This window comes from Arachis ipaensis, chromosome B6, assembly GCF_059453495.1.
Source record: "Arachis ipaensis isolate K30076 ecotype BB chromosome B6, ASM5945349v1, whole genome shotgun sequence".
Lineage (NCBI taxonomy): Eukaryota > Viridiplantae > Streptophyta > Magnoliopsida > Fabales > Fabaceae > Arachis > Arachis ipaensis.
The window spans coordinates 149,351,505-149,374,327 of NC_142441.1; the positions used below are offsets into that span (position 1 = coordinate 149,351,505).

Sequence of the window (22,823 nt, forward strand, 5' to 3'; positions counted from 1 at the left end):
TGCCAACTTTGCCACGTCGGACACGGCGTCAATAATTTGACACCCATTTAACGGAAGGACTTGATTGATGCAAATCAAATCTTTTTAGGATTTAAATAGAACAGTTTAAACGTTGGGGACTAAAATAGAATTCACCCCAAACGTAGGGGACCAAAATAATAGTTTACCCCTTAAGACTTTAATCTATAGCATCGACCACTGGAATAATGCTTTATTTATTATTCAAATTACTGTTAAACTATTTTGAATTATTGATAAATAATAAAAATTGAAAATATGACAACTTTTATTTATACATGAGTTTCAATCAAATGACATCAATGTCAATTTAACTGAAATTATGCAACTCATCTTTTTTTAAAGACTTCTTATACCACTCGATAAGCCTGTATTGAAAACGTTGTTACAAAACAATCTGTTGAGTTGAAAGTCCATGTTTTAAATTTCCACTTTGATTAACAGATTAGATACTTAAATTTATTATGTGCTCTTGGGGAGCAATTCGTTACACGTGGTAAGATTAAAGACTAAGTTAATTGTTAAGTCATTAGGCATTTGCTTTGAGATTATTCGTTTCCTGCTATTATAACTTGTAGTTCTGATTCTAACGACATGATTATGAATCAATGGGCACACCTAATGTCACAATATAATGATGAACTTTTTTTCCAGGAACAACTATGATTATAAAATTAGGTCAAGGTTTGAAATCCATCAGGGGATAAACTAAACAATTCCGTAATAATTAAAGAAAGCAGGGGCAAGAAACTCTAGTAGACTACTGACATTGGAAACGAAAATCTCGAAGCAACAAAATTGTTCATGACATGTAAATCCAGCAAAATAATAGCGAGTAAAGACCATACGCAAAAGTATATCCACCTTGTTTGGGAATAACACCTCTTTTTAATAAATGATGCTGAAAAAACAAAACAAAATAATTCTCATCACTAAGGCTACTTCCAAAAGCGGCTTAACGATTAGCCTTGGCGACTCTCTCTATCTCATCCTTTTTCTTGATAGCATAGCTGAAATGGAAATATTAATTTCAGCATTCATTAGTGTATGATGAAGAGTAAATGTAATAACGTAACTTTCCTGTCACTACACAGACAAAGAATTGCACCTATTATATTAATAGATTTAAATTATAGATTACCTATTCGATGAACCTTTTGCTGCATTAATAAGTTCATCAGCCAAGCATTCGGCAATTGTCTTAATGTTCCTGAAAGCAGCTTCTCGTGCACCTGTTGTTAGAAGATAGATGGCCTGATTGACACGGCGAAGAGGCGAGATATCAACAGCCTGCCTCCTAACAACTCCAGCAGACCCAATACGAGTTGCATCTTCACGAGGACCACTGAATAAGAAGATAGAATTCATATAAGTCAGCTTTAATAGTGTCAAAGAATTTCTCTTTGATGAAAATGCTGAAACATGAATTTGGTGAAATGTGAGCACTTTAATAAATTCAAGCAACAACCCATATTTAAAAGTTAAAAAAAAATGTATTCCACAGAAGAATTTTACATAATCAATCATGACAAAGCAAAAAATTTTCCCAGACAAGGGGAGAAAAACTACAATCCCATGAACTAGTATAATTTAGGAGAATGATCAGATAGAGCTAATACAAAATGCCATCATCCAGGCCATCAAACCAATAGGGAAACAATTAATCATCATTTCATTCTCCTGTACTAAAGGTTTCATTAAGTTGAAATTTATTTCAAAATTACACATAGTACAGAAATAACAGCAGAATGCACTAGTACAAAAGCAATAGAGTCAATCTCCCAAGTAATAACAACAAAATCCAAAACCAAATTTTATGTGGAGAATAATCAGATAGAGCTAATACAAGAAGCCATCATCCAGGCAATCAAACCAATAGGGAAATAATTAATCATCATTTGATTCTCCAGCAGTACAGATTATATCGGGTTGAACTTTTTTGTTTAAAAATTACCCATTTTAAACAATGGCCAGTTGCATAAAAAGTTAAAATAAAAACGCATCAAATTCAGAACTAGATATATTTTCAACTGCAACTAAGTAATTATGCAATAATAACAAATGATGTGAGGAGAATGATCAGGTAGAGCTAATACATAGTTGCCATCATTGAGGCAATCAAACCAATAGGGAAAAAAACTAAACATCATTTCATCCTCCCAATTCTATCAGACTAAAACAAAGAAACGTATTATAACAGTCCATATAAAAACATATCAAGAGAAAAACATTACATAAAAACTAATGCTCTTTTGTTCTTCAGTCAATTAACAAGATAATATTTTATATCATTAAAGTTTCAAATCAAACGATGCATAATGGACAAGGAGAATGGTCAGATAGAGCTAATACAAAATAGCCATCATTCAAGCAATCAAACCAATAGGGAAACAAATAATCCTCATTCCATTCTCCGAATCCAAAACACAATACCAAGCAGAATTTTAAGGCAAAACAGCAAAAATAAAGAACAATTATCTTCAGTTCCCGCAATTTCATCACACACAGCACTACACATTCGCCTAGCATTAAGCCATTAACAAATTTATCCAGTAAGCCATAGCAATAAAAATCCATAGATCTACAGACAAATAATCACTACCTGTTGATAACGGCATCAACGATGACTTGGATAGGGTTCTGGTCGGTAAGCAAGTGAATGATTTCCATGGCGTGTTTGATGATCCTAACAGCCATAAGCTTCTTACCGTTGTTTCTTCCATGCATCATGAGGGAGTTAGTGAGCCTCTCTACGATCGGGCACTGTGCCTTCCTGAAACGCTTCACCGAGTACCTACCGGCGGTGTGGGGAACGTACGTCGCATGCTTCGACGGCGCGACTCCAATGTAATCAGCCAGGGAGATATCAGTCACCTGAATACAACAACAGAATTCCAAAACAAATCTAACATTTCAGATATTGTTTAATGCCTATAAATACAAAATAGTAGTAATAACAGAACAAAATTCAACTCAAAAAAGCCATTACAGAACCTACATTATTCTAATAGATCGAAAACGGAAAACAAGAACGGAAGGGAATGAGAATGGAGGACCTGGACGTCGTCGAAGCTCCATCTGTTGAAAAGCTTAACGTCGAGCTGTGTGGAATCAACTTCGGTAGGAGGAGGAGCAGCAGCAGCAGCAGCAGCCATGGCTGAAGAGAAAATTGTTCAACAGATAGGGTGAGTTAGGGTTAGATAAATCGAAGAAGTCGAAGGAATCAGAGAAGGAAGAAGAGTAACGAACTTGAGGAGAAGGAGGCGGCACTAAGCTTCGAAGCTCTCTCGCTCTTGTTGCAGCTCCGCTGTAGTGTGATAAACCCTAGTTTTAAGCTATTTATAAAATCGTTTTCTGAATCCCAAAAACTGTATAGAATTTAAGGAATAACATTTTTGGGCTAGGCCCATTAAAGTTTTAAAAACTTCAAACAACTGTTTTTGTGGATAAATCATAGGGTCGGCCCATATAAGATGGCTTTTCCCAAGACAGAGACCAACCTTATACCCTAAAAATTTCTTACCGGGTTTAGGTGGTCTTCTTGAGTGAAAAGATTATTGTCTAGTTCATTATAGTTTTATCACATTCTTAATTAAATTTTTATGGTTTGAAAATTTGTAATTAAATTTTTATATTAGAATTTTTAATTAGAACATTTTAACTATTTTTTGCTAAAAGAATGTATACTTTTTAAATATTCGTTTTTGTGTTTGGATGAATTATAGGATATTTTAAAAGTAAATATTCTATAACTATTGTATTTTTATGAAAAATAACAACCAGAAAAGATGTATTATAAAGTTTAATATTATATAAAAATCTAATTACAAACTTTACTATAAAAAATTAATTTAAAATGTCGTGAGACAATGGAAATTAAAGGGTAGATAGTCACTCTTTCATTGATTATTGAGGAATACTTCAGCGGTAAGCTAATTGAACACAATAACATGAATATTTGTAAAAGATATTACGACGCTTAACTCAAATAAAAAAAAGTGAATATAGTGATATATCTCAAAATTAGAGCATATTGGAACACTCGTATTTCAGTTGTTTTAACTGTTGATTTGAATTATAAAAAATATATATAATATATTAAGAGTAAAGTATCGTTTTTGTCCCCAACGTTTGGGGTAAATCCTATTTGTGTCCCTAACGTTTAAATCGTCCTATTTGTATCCCTAACGTTTGTAAAAGTGATTCAATGTTATCCTACTACCAATTATACTAACAAATCAGATTATATTTGTCAATTTCTCACTTGGATGTATTCATTCTCAATTAAGTCTCACTTGAATGTGTTCGATTTTAATATTATACACACTATTTGTGTTTAGATTCAATTATGTCCCTAGAAAAGTGAATTATGTAAATGTTGTAGGAATTAGTTTCAATATTTGATGAGCTATTTTTCGGAGTAGATCATCGATTCTATCCCAGACATTTGTATTCTAACTTCAAGCGCTCATTATGTATAATTGACGACAGGATAACATTGAATCACTTTTACAAACGTTAGGAATACAAATAGGACGATTTAAACGTTAGGGACACAAATAGGATTTACCCCAAACGTTGGGGGACAAAAACGATACTTAAATCATATATTAATTAAAATCAACGGTTAAAACAACTAAAAAATTAATGTTCCTAGTACACTTGAAATTTTTTCTATTTTTATATCCTCTTTTGGGGGAAATCTTTATAAACCGAGCTAACATTGGGAATATTCAACCCTATAGACATATATAACTTGGCATTATTTAGACATAAATCTTTTTTCGATTCCTGTTTTCGAATTTTAAAATATAACCATTTTCCTAACTATATCTCAAGTTAGAACCGAATTGTAACTAGGCGGATATGATGACAATACATTTTTCAACAACTTATATTTTTAAGGAATAAACAAGAAACGCTTATATTTTTAATTCCAATTCTACAATATTGACCCTGAACACTTTAGGCCTTCGAACAAATTCCAGCTAGGCAACATTATTATCAATTTATCATGCTAACACTTGGAATGGAGGAAAATAAAAATATATAGGATAAAGTATTAAATTAATCCCTTTAGTTCTTAAAGTTTAAAATGTTCTATTTAAATCCAAAAAAGTTTCATTCAGTTTTAGTTTAGTCCCACTGGATGTCAAAAATAAATAATTAACGAAATGTCATACATAACTAAAAGAACAAAGTCGATAATCTAGAAAATAAGTACAAACTAAAAGAAAAAAGTCGATAATCTAGAAAATAAGTACAAACTCCAGAAACACAAAATTAATCGTGGATGCATCAATACATTATTTATCATTTTTCTTATAATTAAAATGAAATATTTTCTATAAAACTAAAAAAAATGTTAAATACATGTATTGATGCATCACAGTTGATTTTGTGTCTCTAGAACTTGTACTTAATCTCCAAATTATTAACATTGTTCTTATACTACTGCCATGTAAGACATTTTGTTAATTATTTATCTTTGACCTCATGGGACTAAATTGAAGTTAAATAAAACTTTTTTAGATTCAAATAAGACACTTTAAACCTTAAAGACCAAAACAGAATTTCGCTCAAACGTAGATAACTAATTTAGTACTTTACCCAAAATATAAAATACTAGCATACGAAGCATGTATTGATATGTAGATCATAACATGGAAGAAATTGACATCTCATACAAATATTATGATACTCTAATCAAGTTTGATTATTCATCAAATTAAATTATTGTACTCTCACTTATTCTGGTAATGATTATAGTCAAAAGAATTGTTTAAATCAATATGCGTAAAGCACTTTTGTCAAATTAATGTTATATCCACTTAAGTGACAAATCCATTTTTCAAAACTTGAATCCCACGAAAGGAATAGTAAGGAGTTAAGACTAAGATTGAGATAAGAGAATAAATTGAACTACTAAACTGAAACCCATACAAACTGGTTGAAGATATTGAACTGTTTCAGGGGGTCACAAAATCATTACATTATATGGCTGTGTTATAGATATATAAGACTTTAGGCCACATGTATGATCGAGAATTAAATATGAAAACACACTATATAGAAATCAAAACACATTAATCCATACTCTCATATAAATCTAATACACATTAAGCCAAAATTCAAATGGAAAAATAGGTCCAATAAAAACATAAAAAGAAAGCTTATAATTGGGGATTCACTGACTAACAAAAATCAAAGAAAACATTACTTTGACTGCATTTGTAGGCAACAAAAGAAAACACTTCAACGCAACCTCCTTGCTTCTCTTTCAGATTCAAGCAGGGTGAGAACATCACCTTCTCTAACTGGTCCCTTCACATTCCTCATAATGTGACGGTTCTGATCATCCAAGAACTTCACTCTAACCTGAGTCACCTGACCTCTGGATCCAGTACGGCCAATAACTTTCACAACAACAGCATGCTTAATCCCAGAATCCATCCTGCAAAATCATAATATTAGGGTTCGAAGCGATTGCGCTCGCAAAATTAACTCTATACATGGTAACAAGTAATTCAGGTTTTTCTAAGCAAAAAAAAAAAAAAAAAGAAATTTCACGGAAGATCAATCTATTTGAAAAGAACTGAATTAATAGCGGAAACCCTAATGAACCTGATCAGCTATTGCAAACATAAATTAGATTGCTTTCTCATGTTACAAGATTTAGGATTAAACTCTAAGACTATATTGATTATATTTAAAATTCTATAGTATCCATAAAGGAAGAAGAAATCAAAGGAATAACAGAAGGAAGAGGAGAATCGAACTTGTCGCACAAACGTGGTGGAGGAGGAAGAGGAGAAGGAGGCGGCACTAAGCTTCAAAGCTCTCTCGTTCTTGTTGCAGCTCCACCGTTGTGAGATAAACCCTAGTTTCAGCTATTTATATAATCGTTGTTTTTTGGACTTGTTATATAATCGCTTTTTGGATCCCATTTCACGAACGCTGTTTTTGGGCCAGGCCCATTTAACTTTGTGGTCCAAAAGATCATAGGGTTAGTCCATGTTAAATGGCATTTTTAAACAAAAATATTCAAGTAAAAATAAAAAACCAAAAATACTCAATGACAAAAAAAAAAAAAAAAAACTGGAAACCAAAGAAGAAAAACACTAAAATACCCTTGTAACACTAAGGGTTTGTTTGGATGTTGAAAAGAAATCGAAGGAAAGAAAATAAGAGGAAAGAAAATGAAAAGAAAAGTTAAGTTATTTGTGTGTTGTTTGGATGAATAGAAAATAGATAGAAAGAAAATAGAAAGAAATTTTCTTTTGTTTGGATGGAAAGAAAAGTGAGAAGAAAGAAAATCATAATAGTATAAAATTACATTAATACCCTTATCATAAAATAAAGTATAAATATTTTTATTTATTCATGTTTTATTATATTTTATAAATATTATAAAATATTATAATTTTATATATTTGATTTAAATTATTTATCTAATACATATAATATTTAAATATAAATTTTTATTATAATAATATATTAAAACTAAATTTATATTAATATTTGCTAATAATAATATAACTAAGGGCAGTATTGGAAACACAAAAATATAGCACTTTTCTTCTTATTTTCTTGCTTGTGATGGAAAGAAATTTTTTTTAGTGGGACCCATACAAAAATTTTCTTTCCTTCCTATTTTCCTTCATAATCAAACAAAGAAAAATATCATTTTCTTTCCATCCATTTTCTTTCCACCCATTTCCTATCAAACCAAACAATGTGTAATAAAAAATCAAGCAAGTGTGGGGAGTTTGAATATTGTCTTGTGCATGCAGCAAATCATTAGCTAGTGGCAAACTCTTAAATAAAACTCAAATCAGCAACGGATTAGTCTTTGACCTGTTGGCTGCGTTTCTTTCTGAGAACAGGACAAGACAAGAAATAAAGAACAAAGACACAAAATTGTGTTCTTGTATTCTGTTTGGTGATAAACTATAACAAATTATGAAAATTTAATTTATTCTCATTTTTTTATTACAAAAATTTGAGACGAAAAATATAATTATGAAAAACTAACAATAATAAAGGAAAAAATAAAAAATAAGTTGTGTCTTTGTTAGGTAGCGTTTGTTTTGAGGTACTGAGACAGAGATTGAGAGATTGAGACTCAGTATCATGTTTGTTGGTTCAGAAATTGGTATTAAAATTTATGTCTCTATATCCAAAACTTCAGTATTTCCGTACCTCAAAAAAGTAAGGACAAAGGGGACTAAAATTTTTAGAGATGGAGACTGAAACTTTAATAACATTTTATACCTAAAATACCCTCATTTCAATTAATTAATTCTAATTTTACCCTTTGTACAAATTAAATTAGAATTTTATTCTTATTTCAATTTCTATCTCCCATTTTGCACCAAACAGAATACTGAAATTTATTTCAATCTCTGTTTCTTAGTCTCTGTCTCTTAATCTCAGTCTTTCTGTCTATATCTCTCTATTAAACGCTACCTTAGTGTCTCTGTATCTTTCCTATTAGGATAGATACAAAATACACTAATTCAATGTCTCTATCTATGTTTTATCTATCAAATTAATTCATTTTCATTTTATTCTTCATACAAATTTATAAAATAATATAATTATTAAAATTTAATAAAGACAATAAAAAAATAAAAATATAAGTGGTGCCTCTTATTAATGTTTTTTGTATTTTTCTATAAAAATAACACAAAATATATTAAATTAATTTTTCATAACACAATGCTATGTTTATATCTCACTTATTAACTGTGATTTTGTATTTTTCGCATCCTTCTTTATTGTTTTATGCTTATAAATAAACGCAACGTTTTGGTAGCATTTTTCTTGATGGGAGTTGTATGTTAGATTGTTAGTTCACAAGGATGCACGCCAATTTGCATACGGAAAATGTTTTCTACTCACACTTCAATATAATTGTTCCTAGGTCAATTCAACCACAAATCGTTTAATCTGTAATGATTCCTAAAATGCAATTATTTTAGTAAATTAGTAGTAATATGGACATGAGTTTAATTAAATTCGATTTCGATCTAAATATTTTTTAATTAAAATTTCGTTTTATATTAATCTTAAATAAATCAGGTTAAAATGAATCAATTCAATTATATATAATTTTATAAATTTTATATAATAATTAATAAAATCTTATTTTTAAAGATTGTATTTAAAGTTAAAAATAATACTATATAACACTATTTTAAACTATATATAATAGTGAATATTGATAGAGTTTATTTTAAAGTAAAAATAATTTAATTGAAGTAAAAATATTAAATTTTTTATATTATATAATATTATTTTAAATTATGTACAATACAAACGTTAAAGTAAAAATAATACATTATAATAAAAAAAATATTAATTGAAATATAAAAATATAATATTTTATTATTAATATCAACATAATATATATATATATATATATATATATATATATATATATATATATTTTAGTGATTAAACATAATTTCAGACTAGGTTAGGTCTATCCAATACATGATCTGAACACAACATAAAAATAATACTGAATAAAAATAAAAAATCCAAACCCAAAAAAATATGAATAATATTATATATTTAATTCTTTTTGTTAACCAAGATCAATTAAGTTGATTTAACATAACAAAAATTAGTTATGACTAGCATTATTCTAAGTCTTATTATTTAACTAGTTGGACTTGGTTTATAAAAAAACTTAAATATGTAGCATTAATAAAAAAATATACTTTGAAAACCCTATATTTCAGTTAATAATTGTTAGAGTATAATTAGGATCAATTAGCATTATTTAACATATCTAAATATTTATTATAGGATATTACATCTTTATTATTTCGATTATCTTAATACTTATAAATACCCTTCTATATTATATCATTCTACACAACTCAAGAATAAACAATCCTTTCTCCAGTTTGGGCTATTGTTTCTAACAATAATGATATTGGGAGTATATTAATCTCTTCTAAATGAGAATTATAATATGCAAGCTCTTCTCATTCACACGACCTACAGAAACTATATAAAGTTATAAACTAATAAACATTACAATAGCCTCATTCAAAAAGAACAGAGGCCTCAAATTGCCAAAGAATTCCTATTCTAGTTTCTCTAACCAGATGATGGTTCCTAATAGAAGCAACCTTATTAATTCATAGGCTAGCAATTGGCCTGAATGTGTTGGAATTAGGACTCTCAACATCAGCTGCAGAAATTGCATGGACAAAATCTAGATGTGCAAGGCTTAAATGAAATGCTTGTAAGACACTATGAGATGGAGTAGTTCTTCCTCTCCTTGGAGACAAATGTTGATGCTCTGGAATCCTAAAACTAAGCTTTGCAGGGTAGTCTCTCAAGCAACCAATTCTTGAACCAGAACCTGTTCTCCATTCAGTGGATAAGTGATTGCCCAATTGACATGACTTCATTCCTTTGTGTGAATCTATTCTCTTCATTATGTTTTCTTTTGGGATATGTCTTTCATTCTCTTCCTCTTCTTGTTCTTCAAACAAGTGGGATTTCGGAACCATGAATTCCTCCTCATCAGTAAAGGACTCTTCTGCTGTCCCATAGCCACTTTCTTCTAGAGAAGGATCGTCGCCATTAGGCGTGTATACTTGCTCTACAATATTGTCAGACACATTGTCCATTTCTGATCCTAGTTTTGATGTCAATCTTGACAAGGGTGCATGAAAATTTAACTCAGCATTACAATCTTCATTTTCCATGTCAGGTAGTACTAGTTCTTGGGCTGAAGTTAACTCTGCCTCTAAAGGATTGTCTCCCAAGCAAATTCCGTTGTTCGTTTTGGCTTTATCTTCTTCTTCATGGTCTATTCCGTGTTTCTGGATACAATGAAAATAGAATATTAGCATGAGAGGTGAAGGATTATTTGTTGTATGCAACATGTTAATTGAACCTTTTTGCATTTCTTTTACAGATGCTGTGTTTTGATTCTTTTACCTTTACATCTGTGAGTTTCACATTATGCTCCTCAAGGAATGACATGAATTCCTGGAAATTTTCCTCTGTTGGGAGATAATGTCCACTGTGAGCCCAAACTTCCTTTGGAGTTGTAAAAACAACAACACTATCAGCTTCCAAATCATGTCCAAAAAAGTCATATTATGAAAATCAAGAGTTTAGTTTCCTTTTCATACCTTAATAACACCATCATCCACCACTAATCTACCAGCAGATAGTGTAGCACCACCTGCTAAGAAACTTGAATGTTGAAATGTACCCTTGTTCTTCTGCCCAATATATAATGTCTTTGATGTGCTAAGCACAAAAATCCACTTTATATCTCTTGTTGTATTAATAGATTCCCCACTTTGCTTATAAAATAGTCTTCCATCCTCAATAGCCACTTCATAAATCTTTCTTTCCACCTGCAAAAAGCAACATTTAGAATTGCAAACTTTTATGTAATAGAAAATTTTATATATTTAGAGATAATTGCATTCAGATATATTAAAAGGCCTAATAGAACTCACTGGACCCAAATACTTGATGCATTGCTGCTGAAGTTTTGATCTTGAACATCTCTCATCACTCACTTCCTTGCCTTCCCCAACATCAAGCCTACAAATAAATACCAACATTGATAAATACTCATCAGTTGAAAAAAGTGAATCAACTATGTGAGAAAAATATAATCCATTATTGATATTTTCTTCCTACCAATAGAAGAAAGGTTGATAACTGTCACATTGGAGCCATTTAACATAATAGAATTGAAGATTGTGGCCATAGCGATGCCTCGGGTCAATCTGTTAAATTTAACAACTAGTTAGCTTAACTTCCAGCTTTGTTTAAACAACATCACTTTAATTAGCTATGAGACTTACAGCTTCAAGCCAGTGCTGCAAAGCAAGTTTTCGAGCCCTCTCATCCTTCGATAGACCCTTTCCAAGCTGCCAAAAACAATCCTTGAACTTTAAACCACAAGAATAACACAATAATAGATACAGTGATTTATAGATATACCCAAAAAGTGAGAGTAATAGAAAAAAAGAAAATGGAAGGAAGAAAGAAAGCTACCTTGGCAGCTCTCGTTCTTGCTCTAGACCAACGCGAAACAGCAGTCTCCTGCTTCTCAAAAAATGATATAGAACTATGTTTTAGCTCAGCAAAATCTAAAACTTTCCACCTGTATTGAGTTTTATATGAATTCAATTTTAGTATCATACACAAGCACGAGAGACATCTTTATCATTTAATGTTATCACTCAAAAAGTTCAAAACTAACCATCTCTGTTCAGCAAGGACTGCACAATCTGCTAGTTGCCTCCTTGTTCGGAAACTCTTGTAAACTTTCTGCAACTTAAGCGCAGCTTCATCCATTTCGCTCCGCGACACTTGCGATGGTGTTTGGAATTTCTTCTCGGACAAGGTACTGCATGATCTTGATATATGTGATTCATTGAATACCATCTTCCCTGCACACTATAATAAGAAACGATGCTCAATATCTTCAATGGCAGATTATTCCACAATGTGAAGGTGGACATTGCATATATACATCAATCATAAGACCAATAATTTTGGCATTTCTAAACCTAGAACAAATTAAATGTCCCTATTCGAATAGCAATAAGTCAATAACGTACCTTGATATGTGCCGGTGGGAGCAGAAAAGAAAATGTGCTCTACGAGAGCCAGAGCCAAGAAAAAAAAATGTGAGAGAATCAATGGAAGGTGCAAAGAATGAATGAGAAGAATAAGGAAGAAAGTTGCACAAATATAGAGAAAGGTTTTGCAAATGTTAATAATGATACGTTTTTGCTATTTTGGCAATGTCCTCGGAGTCAATTGGATAACAGCATAACAAATAAGTACCAAATAATAAGCTATATGGCTATCAATTTAACATTTTCAAGTTTATTGTAACAGATATTAACCTAAATTAAAAAAAAATTTCAATGCACAAGTAATAATTAAAGATTTAATTAATTACTTAATTATTTAATTTTAGAGTAAAGATACAGATTTAAATATTTTTATAAATCCAGTCCAACCAAGATAAATATTAAATAATTTGGTTAGACTTGGTTAACAAGAAAACTTGGAATGTGTAGTATTATTTTTAGAGTCCTGCTGGTTTATTTGTACAATGTGTACAATGGGCTATATGAGTTATAAAATGAACATCACCTATAATAATCATCCGAATACTAGGGATAATAAACATCTCATGTCATAAAACCACTCATCGAGATGTCATAAAACCTAGGGGTGTGCACGGCCCGGCCCGGCCCGGCCCCGAACACTTTATGGGCTATTTTGGTGTGATTTCATTGGGTCTAAGATCGGGTAAGGGTCTCAAAAATAGACCCGGTCATTATTTCGGGTCGGGTCCGGGCCATGACTCGGGTCACCCGAAGTCGGCTCGGTGGCCCGATCATCATACACAATTAATATTTTGTGTTATTAGTGATGGATGATGGCTATTCTTATGTGGAATTTAAGTATTGTAAACCTTAATATTTTGTGTTATTAGTTATTATAAGACTATAAGTTAATGTTTTATATTTAAAATGCATAAGATTTTAGATTAATGCATAATATTGTGTTATTTATATTGATTTAAATATTTGGTGTTATTAGACAATATTAGTATTGATTATGGTTATGCTTTAATTTTAGAGAATAGTTGGTTCTTGTTATATTTTTCTAAGTGAATTTTACCATGTCAAATAATGGTTGGAGTCTTGGAAATTTGGATATTTTCACATGCTATCTTATAAGAAGGTATCAAGGTAATGTAGTGTTAACGGCCCGGTTTTCACCCGGTTTTTACCCGATATAATCGTGGCCCGAAAGTGTATAGGTTTCATCGGGTCTAGGGTCGGGTTCGGATCTAATAAATAGGCACGGTATATATTTCAGATTGGGTCTAAGTCACATCAAACCTAATTTCACCCGACCCATGCACACCCCTAATAAAACCACTCATCCCAAAAACTTAAACTGATTTTGGGGTTCACTAAAGATAAAACTTTTGACCTTTTAGATCTAGAACTCTAATACTATATCCTGATACCACTCATCCCAGAAGTTTATGCTAATGAAAAAAAGTAACACTAATAATTATATTTCTAATACTCTCTAAACCTCCATTGTACGCATTGTACAAATATTCTATTGTCCCATACTTTCCCTTATTTTTAATATTGTTAGTGCGCAATTTTTTTTTTACGATATTCTCTAACTCAGTAGGTTAACAAATAGGTAATATATATACAGGTCAAGATTCGAATTTTCGATATTTAATTAAATAAACCAATACACCAATCTAAATTGATTTATTTTTTTGGAGTTGAATCTAAATTGACTCTTTAATACACAATTTATCTCTTTCCGACAGAATAAATGTCTACAAAACCCGATACTTCTGGGTCGGAGAGAAGCCCTTTTTACGTTTTGTTCGTGGGCTCTGGCCCTGTTACAATATAAAAAAAGCAATAATACAGTTTTGGGCCAAGATGAAGCCCAAGAGCCATCCGTATATAATGGAAATTGTGCCCTAACCGCTCCTCCCAACTTCTGAATTTCCCGCAATCCCCTATCGACTGTGTCGAGCTTCAGCGGCAGAAATCCATCAACTAGCAAAACCCTAATCTCCCCCGGATTTCTCAGGTGTGTGTATCCTTTCACTCTTAATTTTTCAATCGCTCTTTTTTTTCCCTGCCAATCTGTTTTCGCAGTTATAAATATCCGAGTATTGTATAAATTCCGTAAGCGCTTGTTTCTGTTCATCTGAGTGTGCACACACTTAGGGAAGCCTGCATGCATATATCGCTTTTCTTCGTTGTTTTCTAATAGATTCGTTTTTCCAGAGCTTTTGACAAACGATGGCGTCAAGATTTTGGACCCAGGTTTGTTTCGAATTTCAGTGCCTCGTTGGTTTAATTTGTAATTTCATGGGATTGAAGAACACTCCGTTTCTTACGTTATTTTTTATAATACTAGGGTGCGAGCGATTCTGAGGAAGAAAGCAGTGACTTTGATGAGGTTGAAGAGACGACGGCCGGTGAGGTCGATCCCGCTGCCAATAGCAAGTATTTGCAAACTGAGGTGAGTGACAGTGATGACTCGGATAGCCAACGGCGAGTTGTCCGGTCGGCAAAGGATAAGCGATTCGAGGAGATGGCTTCTACCGTTGATCAGATGAAGAATGCCATGAAGATCAATGATTGGGTGAGCTTGCAGGAGAGCTTTGATAAGATCAACAAGCAGCTTGAGAAGGTCATGCGTGTTACCGAGTCTGAGAAGGTCCCCAGTCTCTACATCAAGGCCCTGGTGATGTTGGAAGACTTTTTGGCTCAGGCTTTGGCCAATAAGGATGCCAAAAAGAAGATGAGTAGTAGCAATGCTAAGGCTTTGAACTCGATGAAGCAGAAGTTGAAGAAGAACAATAAGCAATATGAGGAACTGATTAACAAATGCAGGGAGAGCCCTGAGAGTGAGGAGGAGAAAGAAGAGGAAGAATCCGAGGAAGAGTATGAGAGTGATGGTGAGATTATCGAGCCGGATCAGCTTAAGGGAAGAGATGACCTGAAATCAGATTCTGAAGTCTCTCACTATGAAGATGATAAGGTGGATGCTGGTGATGGACCCTGGGACCAAAAACTTAGCAAGAGAGACAGACTTATGGATAGGCAATTCATGAAAGACCCTAGCGAGATCACTTGGGACACAGTCAACAAGAAATTCAAGGAGGTTGTGGCAGCAAGGGGCAGGAAGGGAACTGGAAGGTTTGAGCAGGTTGAGCAGCTTACTTTCCTTACAAAAGTTGCTAAAACACCTGCACAGAAGTTGGAGATCCTTTTTAGTGTGGTATCTGCCCAGTTTGATGTTAACCCTGGCCTAAGTGGGCACATGCCCATTAATGTTTGGAAAAAATGTGTGCATAACATGCTGGTCATTCTTGACACTTTAGTGCAATACTCTAACATAGTTGTTGATGATGCCGTGGAGCCAGATGAGAATGAAACACAGAAGGGCCCTGACCATAATGGACCAATTCGCATTTGGGGAAACTTGGTCGCTTTCTTGGAAAGAATAGATTCCGAGTTTTTCAAGAGTTTGCAGTGCATAGATCCACATACTCGTGAGTATGTTGAGAGACTCAGGGATGAGCCAATGTTTCTTGTTCTTGCTCAGAATGTCCAGGAATACCTTGAAAGGGTTGGAGATTTCAAAGCTGCTTCTAAGGTGGCCTTGAGGAGGGTTGAACTCGTTTACTACAAACCACAGGAGGTTTATGATGCAATGAGAAAATTGGCCGAGTTGGCTGAAGATGGGGATAATGAAGGGGCTGGCGAGGAGAAAGGGTTTGAGGATACAAGAATTCCCACTCCATTTATTGCTACTCCTGAGCTTGTGCCCCGCAAACCTACCTTCCCTGAGAACAGCAGGACTCTAATGGACATATTGGTGACCCTGATATACAAGTATGGTGATGAGCGCACTAAAGCACGGGCAATGCTTTGTGACATATACCACCATGCTCTTCTTGACGAGTTCTCAATATCCCGTGATCTGCTGCTCATGAGCCACTTGCAAGACAGCATTCAGCATATGGACATATCAACACAGATACTGTTTAACAGGGCTATGGCACAGTTGGGTCTATGTGCTTTTCGGGTTGGGTTGATTTCCGAAGCACATGGCTGTTTATCTGAACTTTATTCTGGTGGAAGGGTGAAGGAGTTGCTTGCACAAGGTGTGTCACAGAGTCGTTATCATGAAAAGACCCCAGAACAGGTCCCAATCTACCCCTCTTTATTTTCTGCATATGGCTTATTTAGTTTTTTTTGTTGTTAAAAATAGAGCTCTGTAGTTCCTTATTCAGAAGCAGAACTGATTATTTTCAGCTGCAAAATTCTATGTTCCATTTTTTTATTGAACTATTATATGCACTGCATGATGTGTTTGCATAAGTCTGCCAAAACTTAACAAGGGCAACAAATATTTGTTCAAGCCCACTTCCCAAAATAAATGAGCAAGTTGTTTTGTGAGAAATAGTTCTTAGTTATTTATTTAAAAGTAGAACTGCTTAATTTTTAAACTTCCTTTAATGAGTGCTTTTCATTTGTGCTCGACACATGGGCATTGTTGTCTCTGCATGATTCGCTTGCATTATATCTTTCAAAAGCTCATATTTGCAAATTGTTATAGTTTTTTTTTCTAATTTCCCAAGGCGTCATTTATTTATTTATTTGTAGAACTTCCATTGTTATACTTGACATCATACCCTATTTTCCCCTCTTCCAGGAAAGGTTGGAAAGAAGGCGTCAGATGCCATATCATATGCACATAAATCTTGAGCTCCTGGAGGCAGTGCATCTTACAACGGCCATGCTTCTTGAAGTTCCCAATATGGCAGCCAATGTTCATGATGCAAAGCGTAAAGTCATTAGTAAGAATTTCCGCCGCTTACTTGAGGTGAGTGACAAGCAAACATTTACTGGTCCACCTGAAAATGTCAGAGACCATGTTATGGCTGCCACAAGGGCTCTTGCCAAAGGAGACTTCAACAAGGCTTATGACATCATTGTGTCTCTTGACGTTTGGAAGTTTGTCAGAAACAGAGATACTGTACTTGCAATGCTGAAAGATAAGATCAAGGAGGAGGCATTGAGGACATATCTCTTTACGTTCTCATCATCTTATGATTCTTTGAGCATTGATCAACTCACAAAAATTTTTGATCTCTCTGTTGCTCATACTCATAGCATTGTTAGTAGGATGATGATCAATGAAGAGCTTCATGCAAGCTGGGACCAGCCAACTGGCTGCATTATTTTCCAGGATGTGGAGCACTCTAGGTTGCAGGCATTGGCATTCCAGTTAACAGAGAAGTTATCCATCCTTGCTGAGAGTAATGAAAGAGCAATGGAGGCAACAATAGGTGGTGGTGGACTGGATCTTCCTATGAGGCGTAGGGATGGCCAGGATTATGCTGCTGCTGCTGCCGGTGGAACCAACACTGGGGGTGGCAGGTGGCAGGACTTGGGTTCTCAGACAAGACAAGGTGGTGGGCGATATGGCAGTGGAGGTGGAAGGCCATTGGCTTTAGGCCAAGCAGGTGGGGTTGGATATTCAAGGGACCGAGCAGGACGTGGATCTGGCCGGTATCAAGATTCTGCATATGGAGGTTCAGGCAGGACTCAAGGTGGTTCCTCATTGAGGGGACCTCATGGAGATGTATCATCGCGCATGGTTAGCCTCAAGGGTGTGCGTGCTTAAATCTATCATCTATTATTACATATTGCTAGGCTTCGGAGAGTATTTATTTTAAAGTATTGTTGACAACGTTGTTTATCTTTGAAGATTGACATTTTCTGCTATGCTCAGTTTTGATAATTCGGCTAATGCGGTATTATAACATTCAGTCTCTCATTTTTTTGCCTCGTATTTTACATAAAACTGCATCCTGCAACGAGGAATCCATTTCTTTATTTGATAGTTTCTCTTAACTTTTGGATTTGTACTGTGAGGTCGGTATGTTGGCAATTTGTTGTGTGACATTAGTGAACTTGAGATCTTGCATGCTTTAACGAATGGTATATTATCTCGACTTGATTCACAAATCAACGTTTTTTTTTTAAATAATAATAAGGAAAATGGTTATGATGGAGTGAAGATTTTCTTTTGGTAAAAAAATGTTCGTCCAAAAAATTTATTATGTGAAATACATAAGATAAAATATTTTTATTTTTTATTTTTTATTTAATTGTACTCTTCACTAAATAAATTTTTGAGCTTGATTCTATAATTTGGTAGGCTTATTTCAGTCGTGTCAGTGTTAACTTCTAAGATGACATGATCTGAAGGGTGAGTTTTAGCATTAGCCTTACTTGAAAGGTTAATAGTTAGCATGTACTTTTTGATACAGGTTACTGCCTATGTAACAGGTCTTGTCTAACTCAATTTTGACCATCCAGAGATAATATACATGAGCATGTTAAAAACTTGATATTTACAATATGGTCCCGTTTTTGGACACATGGGCTGCGAGATAATGGATTTTCATGTAATGGCCCCAATACAGATTAATGCCGAAGCTTCCTATAATGGGTTTTCAAGAGAAGAAAAAACATGCAATTAATTACAAATAAAACAATAGATAAGTTCATGTTTATGAAACCAACGAGGTGTATGAAATCAGTGGATCTGGAAAATTGATAGGTGTATAAACTTAAGGTGGATATTATCATAAAGATTTTATTATTATTTTTATGTGAAGATGTATTTTTTTTATTATTAGATGATGAATTGTAGGATTTGATTTTATATGTTATAAAAATATTTTTTTTAAAGTGTGACCAAACAAACAAAGCACACTTTTACCACAAAGTTCTTTATAAAAAAATATTTTTAACACCTTAATTTGAGTAGGTGCCTAAACTTAATCCCTTGATGCAGAAATTCACATGTGATGCGTTTCTTTGATCTGGCACTTCTAGTTGTGAGATCCCGCCAACATGCAAAATGTGTCATACAATTAAATCCTACAATCTCTATCTACTTATCAAAAGAAATCGTCTTCATACAAAGATAATTATAGTATTTTCATCGAAATATCCACTAATTTATTAATATAAGAAACCTTAACAATTGTCTTTTATTAAATACTTCTTATTCAAGGATGTGGTAGTTAATATTATAATATATAAGGGGACACAGAAGGCATAACAATATTGTAGGAAATCAAATCAAATGATGTTTGGCAAAGCAACGTCCGTTGAAGCTTGGGTAAACACAAATGCATCTTACGTTATCCGCGCAAGTGCCTCTTGCACGTCCCAAGTTATTTGAATAATCATGATCACACAATTTCTCACAATCCGTCCGAGTGCAATTAAGCATAGCTACTTTCGATCGACATTGAGTTATTATTGCCTCTGCTAATAATCCACCATCTGTAACAATAAAACTATTAATTATTTCTAGAACACATGACAAGGATGAATTATGAACAGATGATAAGTAATGTTACTTAGTAATACATACTAGAAGCAAAGGAGATAACAACAAACAAAATTATAAGAGAAGTGGACATAATCTGATTCTTCATTGTTTCCTTGTATCACGAGAATTATATTGTGTATGAGGATGAGAATAAGATTAACTAATCACTATTAAATATTAGTGTAAAAATAGAATTATCAAGGCACCTATTTATTTGATTTATAGAGGAGGATAAGGAAAAAATGATATACTAATAATTAATTGATTGCATATAATATCCATTTAATATGTATTTAATATCCAATATCTATCTATTTATCTATTTTATCAATTATATAAAAATATGATTTTTATACTTAATGATAAAGATCATATTTCTGACAGTATTTTTTTATTTATTTTTTTTAATGGATCAATTATATCAACTAATTATTTGATTTTTTTTTATCAAATATAAGAGACTCAAACCCGCAACCTCTTAAATGAGTATTGAGAGACTATGCCATTTGAGATATAACTCATTGGCAACTAATTAATTTGATTAGATATTTAAATATCACATAATTTAATACTATGTATATCAATTAATTTAGTTAAAATTTTATTATATATATATATATATATATATATATATAAAGATGATGGAATAAAATTGTAAAGATAATCTTTTTATCATTTAATTTTGGATAAGTAACAATGAATATAGAATTATTTATGATGGATAGAATTAAGTACATTTTTTTATTAAAAATACGAATTTAAAAATATTATATTGAATTTTCAATAGTCAACCTCTAATTGAACTATTATATGTTCAAAAGATTTTTGAATAAATGAAATAATTTAAAGTATACAAATTTTTTTAAAATTTAATTAATTCAAAATATTTATTGTCATTAATTAAAAAAATAAGTTAAAATGATAATTTAATATTTCTATACTCTTAAAATATTATTTATTTATTTTTCTAGTATTTTCTATCACTAATGATCACATTAATATAATTTAATTTAATAAAATTATTTATCACCATTTGATCAAATAAAAATTCTATTTTATTTGAAAATTTTAGGATTTCTCAACCTCAAGATTATCCATGTTAAATCACTAAGAAATATAATTTAGAGCGCGAAAGCGTCCCTTCATTTGAGAGCATGATTGAGATCAGAGAGTTTGGCTCTTGTAATTCTTTAATATTCGTCAACCAAAACCTTTTATATTCTTAATAGGGTTGAATCGCACAATTTCACGCTAGAAAAAGAGCTATAGAGGCAGATTTGATAGATTGGAGACTGAAGTCATTATTTATATTTGAATGTGATACTCTTTAAAATTTAAAACCCAAATAAAATATTATTTCTGATTTTAATCTTATTTATCCAAATCAAAAATAATAATAACTTATTTAATTTAATATTTTTAACAATAAATAAAATTATCGTTATATAAAAGAATTGTCTTGGTACAAAGATAATTATAATATTTTCATTGGAATATTCACTTATTGTTAATACAAGCAACCTTAACAATTGCCTTTAAATCTCACCATCACCATCTTCACCTCCATCTACATATGCTCTTTTATTAAATGCTTTTTATTCAAGGATGTGGTATTTAAAGCTACGGGATTGTTATTATAATATAAAAAAAGGGCTACGGAAGGCATAATAATGATTGGAGCAAATCAAATCAAAAGCAACGTCCGTTGAAGGGCGGGTAAATACAAATGCATCTTGTTCTATCCAAGCAAATGCCTTTTGCACGTCCCTTGTTACTTGAATAATCATGATCACACACTTTCTCACACTCCGTCGGAATGCACTGAATCATTGGTATTTCCGATCGACATACAGTTACTTTTGCCTCTGCTAATAATCCACCATCTGCAACAATAAAACTATTATTTATTAATAATTAATTATTTCTAGAACACATAACAAAGATGAATCATAAACATATGATAAGTAATGTTACTTAGTAATACATACTAGAGGCAAAAGAGAGAATAATAAACAAAACTATAAGAGAAGTGGACATAATCTGATTCTTCATTATTTCTTGTATCACGAGGATGAGAATAAGATTAACTAATCGCTACCAAATATCAAGGCATCTATCTATTTAATTTATAGAGGAGGATAAGGAAAAAAATGATTCAGCTTTAATCGATATTAATTAGTTAACTAAAATTTATGATGATTTTATTTACTCGTAATATATTTAATTAATATAAATATTATTTTTATTTAATTGATGATTGATTGTATTTAATATCTATTTATTATATAGTAATAATTAATTGATTGCATATAATATTCATTTAATATGCATTTAATATCCAATATCTATTCTATCTATTCTATTATATACAAATTAGATTTTTAAACTTAATGATAAAATTGTTGACGTAGCATATTTATGAGAGTGTTTTCTGATTTTTTTTAACTCATTAAATATAATTTATTACGATGGATTAATTATATCAATTAATTAATTTGATTAAATATTTAAATATCACACAATTTAATATTATGTATATTAATTAATTGAATATAATAAAATCGTATAAATAATCTTTTTATCATTTTGGATATTTGAACTCTTTTTTTTTATTTTTTTCTCTTTACGTATAATTTTATTTTGCGTTAACTTTTGTTTATTTAATGATAAAATATACTCATGATAGTTTTATCATATAATAGTTTATTTTTTTCCTATGTATTTTGATTTGTATCATTACTATTGATCTTGTTATTTTCGTTTTCTTGAATTGTTGTTTATTTTTTTTATGACTTGATATTAATATGAATTTTATTATTTTT

The 22,823-nt window shown here is 32.0% G+C and overlaps 4 protein-coding genes and 4 non-coding genes across 9 annotated transcripts; 1 reads left to right on the forward strand and 7 right to left on the reverse strand.

Annotated features, from left to right (window-relative positions):
- Positions 1 to 759: 759 nt before the first annotated feature.
- LOC107605537 (small ribosomal subunit protein uS7) lies at positions 760 to 3,312 on the reverse strand. The gene is made up of 5 exons (XM_016307441.3): positions 3,268 to 3,312; positions 3,075 to 3,175; positions 2,621 to 2,892; positions 1,160 to 1,363; positions 760 to 1,028 (listed from the first exon to the last, which is right to left on the reverse strand). Exons 2-5 carry the CDS (start codon positions 3,171 to 3,173, stop codon positions 974 to 976), a joined length of 630 nt encoding a protein of 209 aa, XP_016162927.2. The 5' UTR covers positions 3,174 to 3,175; positions 3,268 to 3,312; the 3' UTR covers positions 760 to 973.
- On the reverse strand, positions 1,615 to 1,696 carry LOC148563119 (small nucleolar RNA Z102/R77). The gene has a single exon (XR_015888432.1). It is a non-coding gene; the product is annotated as a small nucleolar RNA Z102/R77 (small nucleolar RNA).
- Positions 1,842 to 1,923, reverse strand: LOC148563120 (small nucleolar RNA Z102/R77). Its single transcript, XR_015888434.1, has one exon. It is a non-coding gene; the product is annotated as a small nucleolar RNA Z102/R77 (small nucleolar RNA).
- On the reverse strand, positions 2,092 to 2,175 carry LOC148563121 (small nucleolar RNA Z102/R77). Its single transcript, XR_015888433.1, has one exon. It is a non-coding gene; the product is annotated as a small nucleolar RNA Z102/R77 (small nucleolar RNA).
- Positions 2,348 to 2,430, reverse strand: LOC148563122 (small nucleolar RNA Z102/R77). The gene has a single exon (XR_015888435.1). It is a non-coding gene; the product is annotated as a small nucleolar RNA Z102/R77 (small nucleolar RNA).
- Positions 3,313 to 5,944: 2,632 nt separating the features above from the next.
- Positions 5,945 to 6,908, reverse strand: LOC107605538 (small ribosomal subunit protein eS28). Of its 2 annotated transcripts, none has more exons than XM_016307442.3 (2): positions 6,798 to 6,908; positions 5,945 to 6,472 (listed from the first exon to the last, which is right to left on the reverse strand). In XM_016307442.3, the coding sequence occupies exon 2, from the start codon at positions 6,469 to 6,471 to the stop codon at positions 6,274 to 6,276; it is 198 nt and encodes a 65-aa protein (XP_016162928.1). In that variant the 5' UTR covers position 6,472; positions 6,798 to 6,908; the 3' UTR covers positions 5,945 to 6,273. The 2 variants fall into 2 exon arrangements, with proteins under 2 accessions (XP_016162928.1, XP_088347970.1); XM_088491844.1 differs by having other exon boundaries at positions 6,807 to 6,902.
- A 3,084-nt stretch (positions 6,909 to 9,992) lies between these two features.
- Positions 9,993 to 12,496, reverse strand: LOC107647716 (calmodulin-binding family protein). The gene is made up of 8 exons (XM_016351770.3): positions 12,272 to 12,496; positions 12,064 to 12,172; positions 11,871 to 11,936; positions 11,704 to 11,792; positions 11,517 to 11,604; positions 11,181 to 11,411; positions 10,984 to 11,085; positions 9,993 to 10,865 (listed from the first exon to the last, which is right to left on the reverse strand). The coding sequence occupies exons 1-8, from the start codon at positions 12,454 to 12,456 to the stop codon at positions 10,173 to 10,175; spliced, it is 1,563 nt and encodes a 520-aa protein (XP_016207256.1). The 5' UTR covers positions 12,457 to 12,496; the 3' UTR covers positions 9,993 to 10,172.
- Positions 12,497 to 14,554: 2,058 nt separating this feature from the next.
- Positions 14,555 to 18,428, forward strand: LOC107605539 (eukaryotic translation initiation factor 3 subunit C). Its single transcript, XM_088489763.1, has 4 exons — positions 14,555 to 14,661; positions 14,862 to 14,900; positions 14,995 to 16,791; positions 17,302 to 18,428. The coding sequence occupies exons 2-4, from the start codon at positions 14,877 to 14,879 to the stop codon at positions 18,274 to 18,276; spliced, it is 2,796 nt and encodes a 931-aa protein (XP_088345889.1). The 5' UTR covers positions 14,555 to 14,661; positions 14,862 to 14,876; the 3' UTR covers positions 18,277 to 18,428.
- The last annotated feature ends 4,395 nt before the right edge of the window (positions 18,429 to 22,823 follow it).

What these genes read in the sequence shown, in the direction of transcription:
- LOC107605537 (XM_016307441.3), bottom strand. Translation starts at nt 3,173, where the DNA reads ATGGCTGCTGCTGCTGCTGCTGCTCCTCCTCCTACCGAAGTTGATTCC. An exon ending in GGAGCTTCGACGACGTCCAG is followed by an intron (nt 2,893 to 3,074) that starts GTCCTCCATTCT and finishes TGTTGTATTCAG; the next exon opens with GTGACTGATATCTCCCTGGC. An exon ending in GCAAAAGGTTCATCGAATAG is followed by an intron (nt 1,029 to 1,159) that starts GTAATCTATAAT and finishes TTTCCATTTCAG; the next exon opens with CTATGCTATCAAGAAAAAGG.
- LOC107605538 (XM_016307442.3), bottom strand. Translation starts at nt 6,471, where the DNA reads ATGGATTCTGGGATTAAGCATGCTGTTGTTGTGAAAGTTATTGGCCGT.
- LOC107647716 (XM_016351770.3), bottom strand. Translation starts at nt 12,456, where the DNA reads ATGGTATTCAATGAATCACATATATCAAGATCATGCAGTACCTTGTCC. An exon ending in GCATCAAGTATTTGGGTCCA is followed by an intron (nt 11,412 to 11,516) that starts GTGAGTTCTATT and finishes TGCTTTTTGCAG; the next exon opens with GTGGAAAGAAAGATTTATGA. An exon ending in TGAAACTCACAGATGTAAAG is followed by an intron (nt 10,866 to 10,983) that starts GTAAAAGAATCA and finishes CATTGTATCCAG; the next exon opens with AAACACGGAATAGACCATGA.
- LOC107605539 (XM_088489763.1), top strand. Translation starts at nt 14,877, where the DNA reads ATGGCGTCAAGATTTTGGACCCAG. An exon ending in CGTCAAGATTTTGGACCCAG is followed by an intron (nt 14,901 to 14,994) that starts GTTTGTTTCGAA and finishes TTATAATACTAG; the next exon opens with GGTGCGAGCGATTCTGAGGA. An exon ending in ATGAAAAGACCCCAGAACAG is followed by an intron (nt 16,792 to 17,301) that starts GTCCCAATCTAC and finishes CCCCTCTTCCAG; the next exon opens with GAAAGGTTGGAAAGAAGGCG.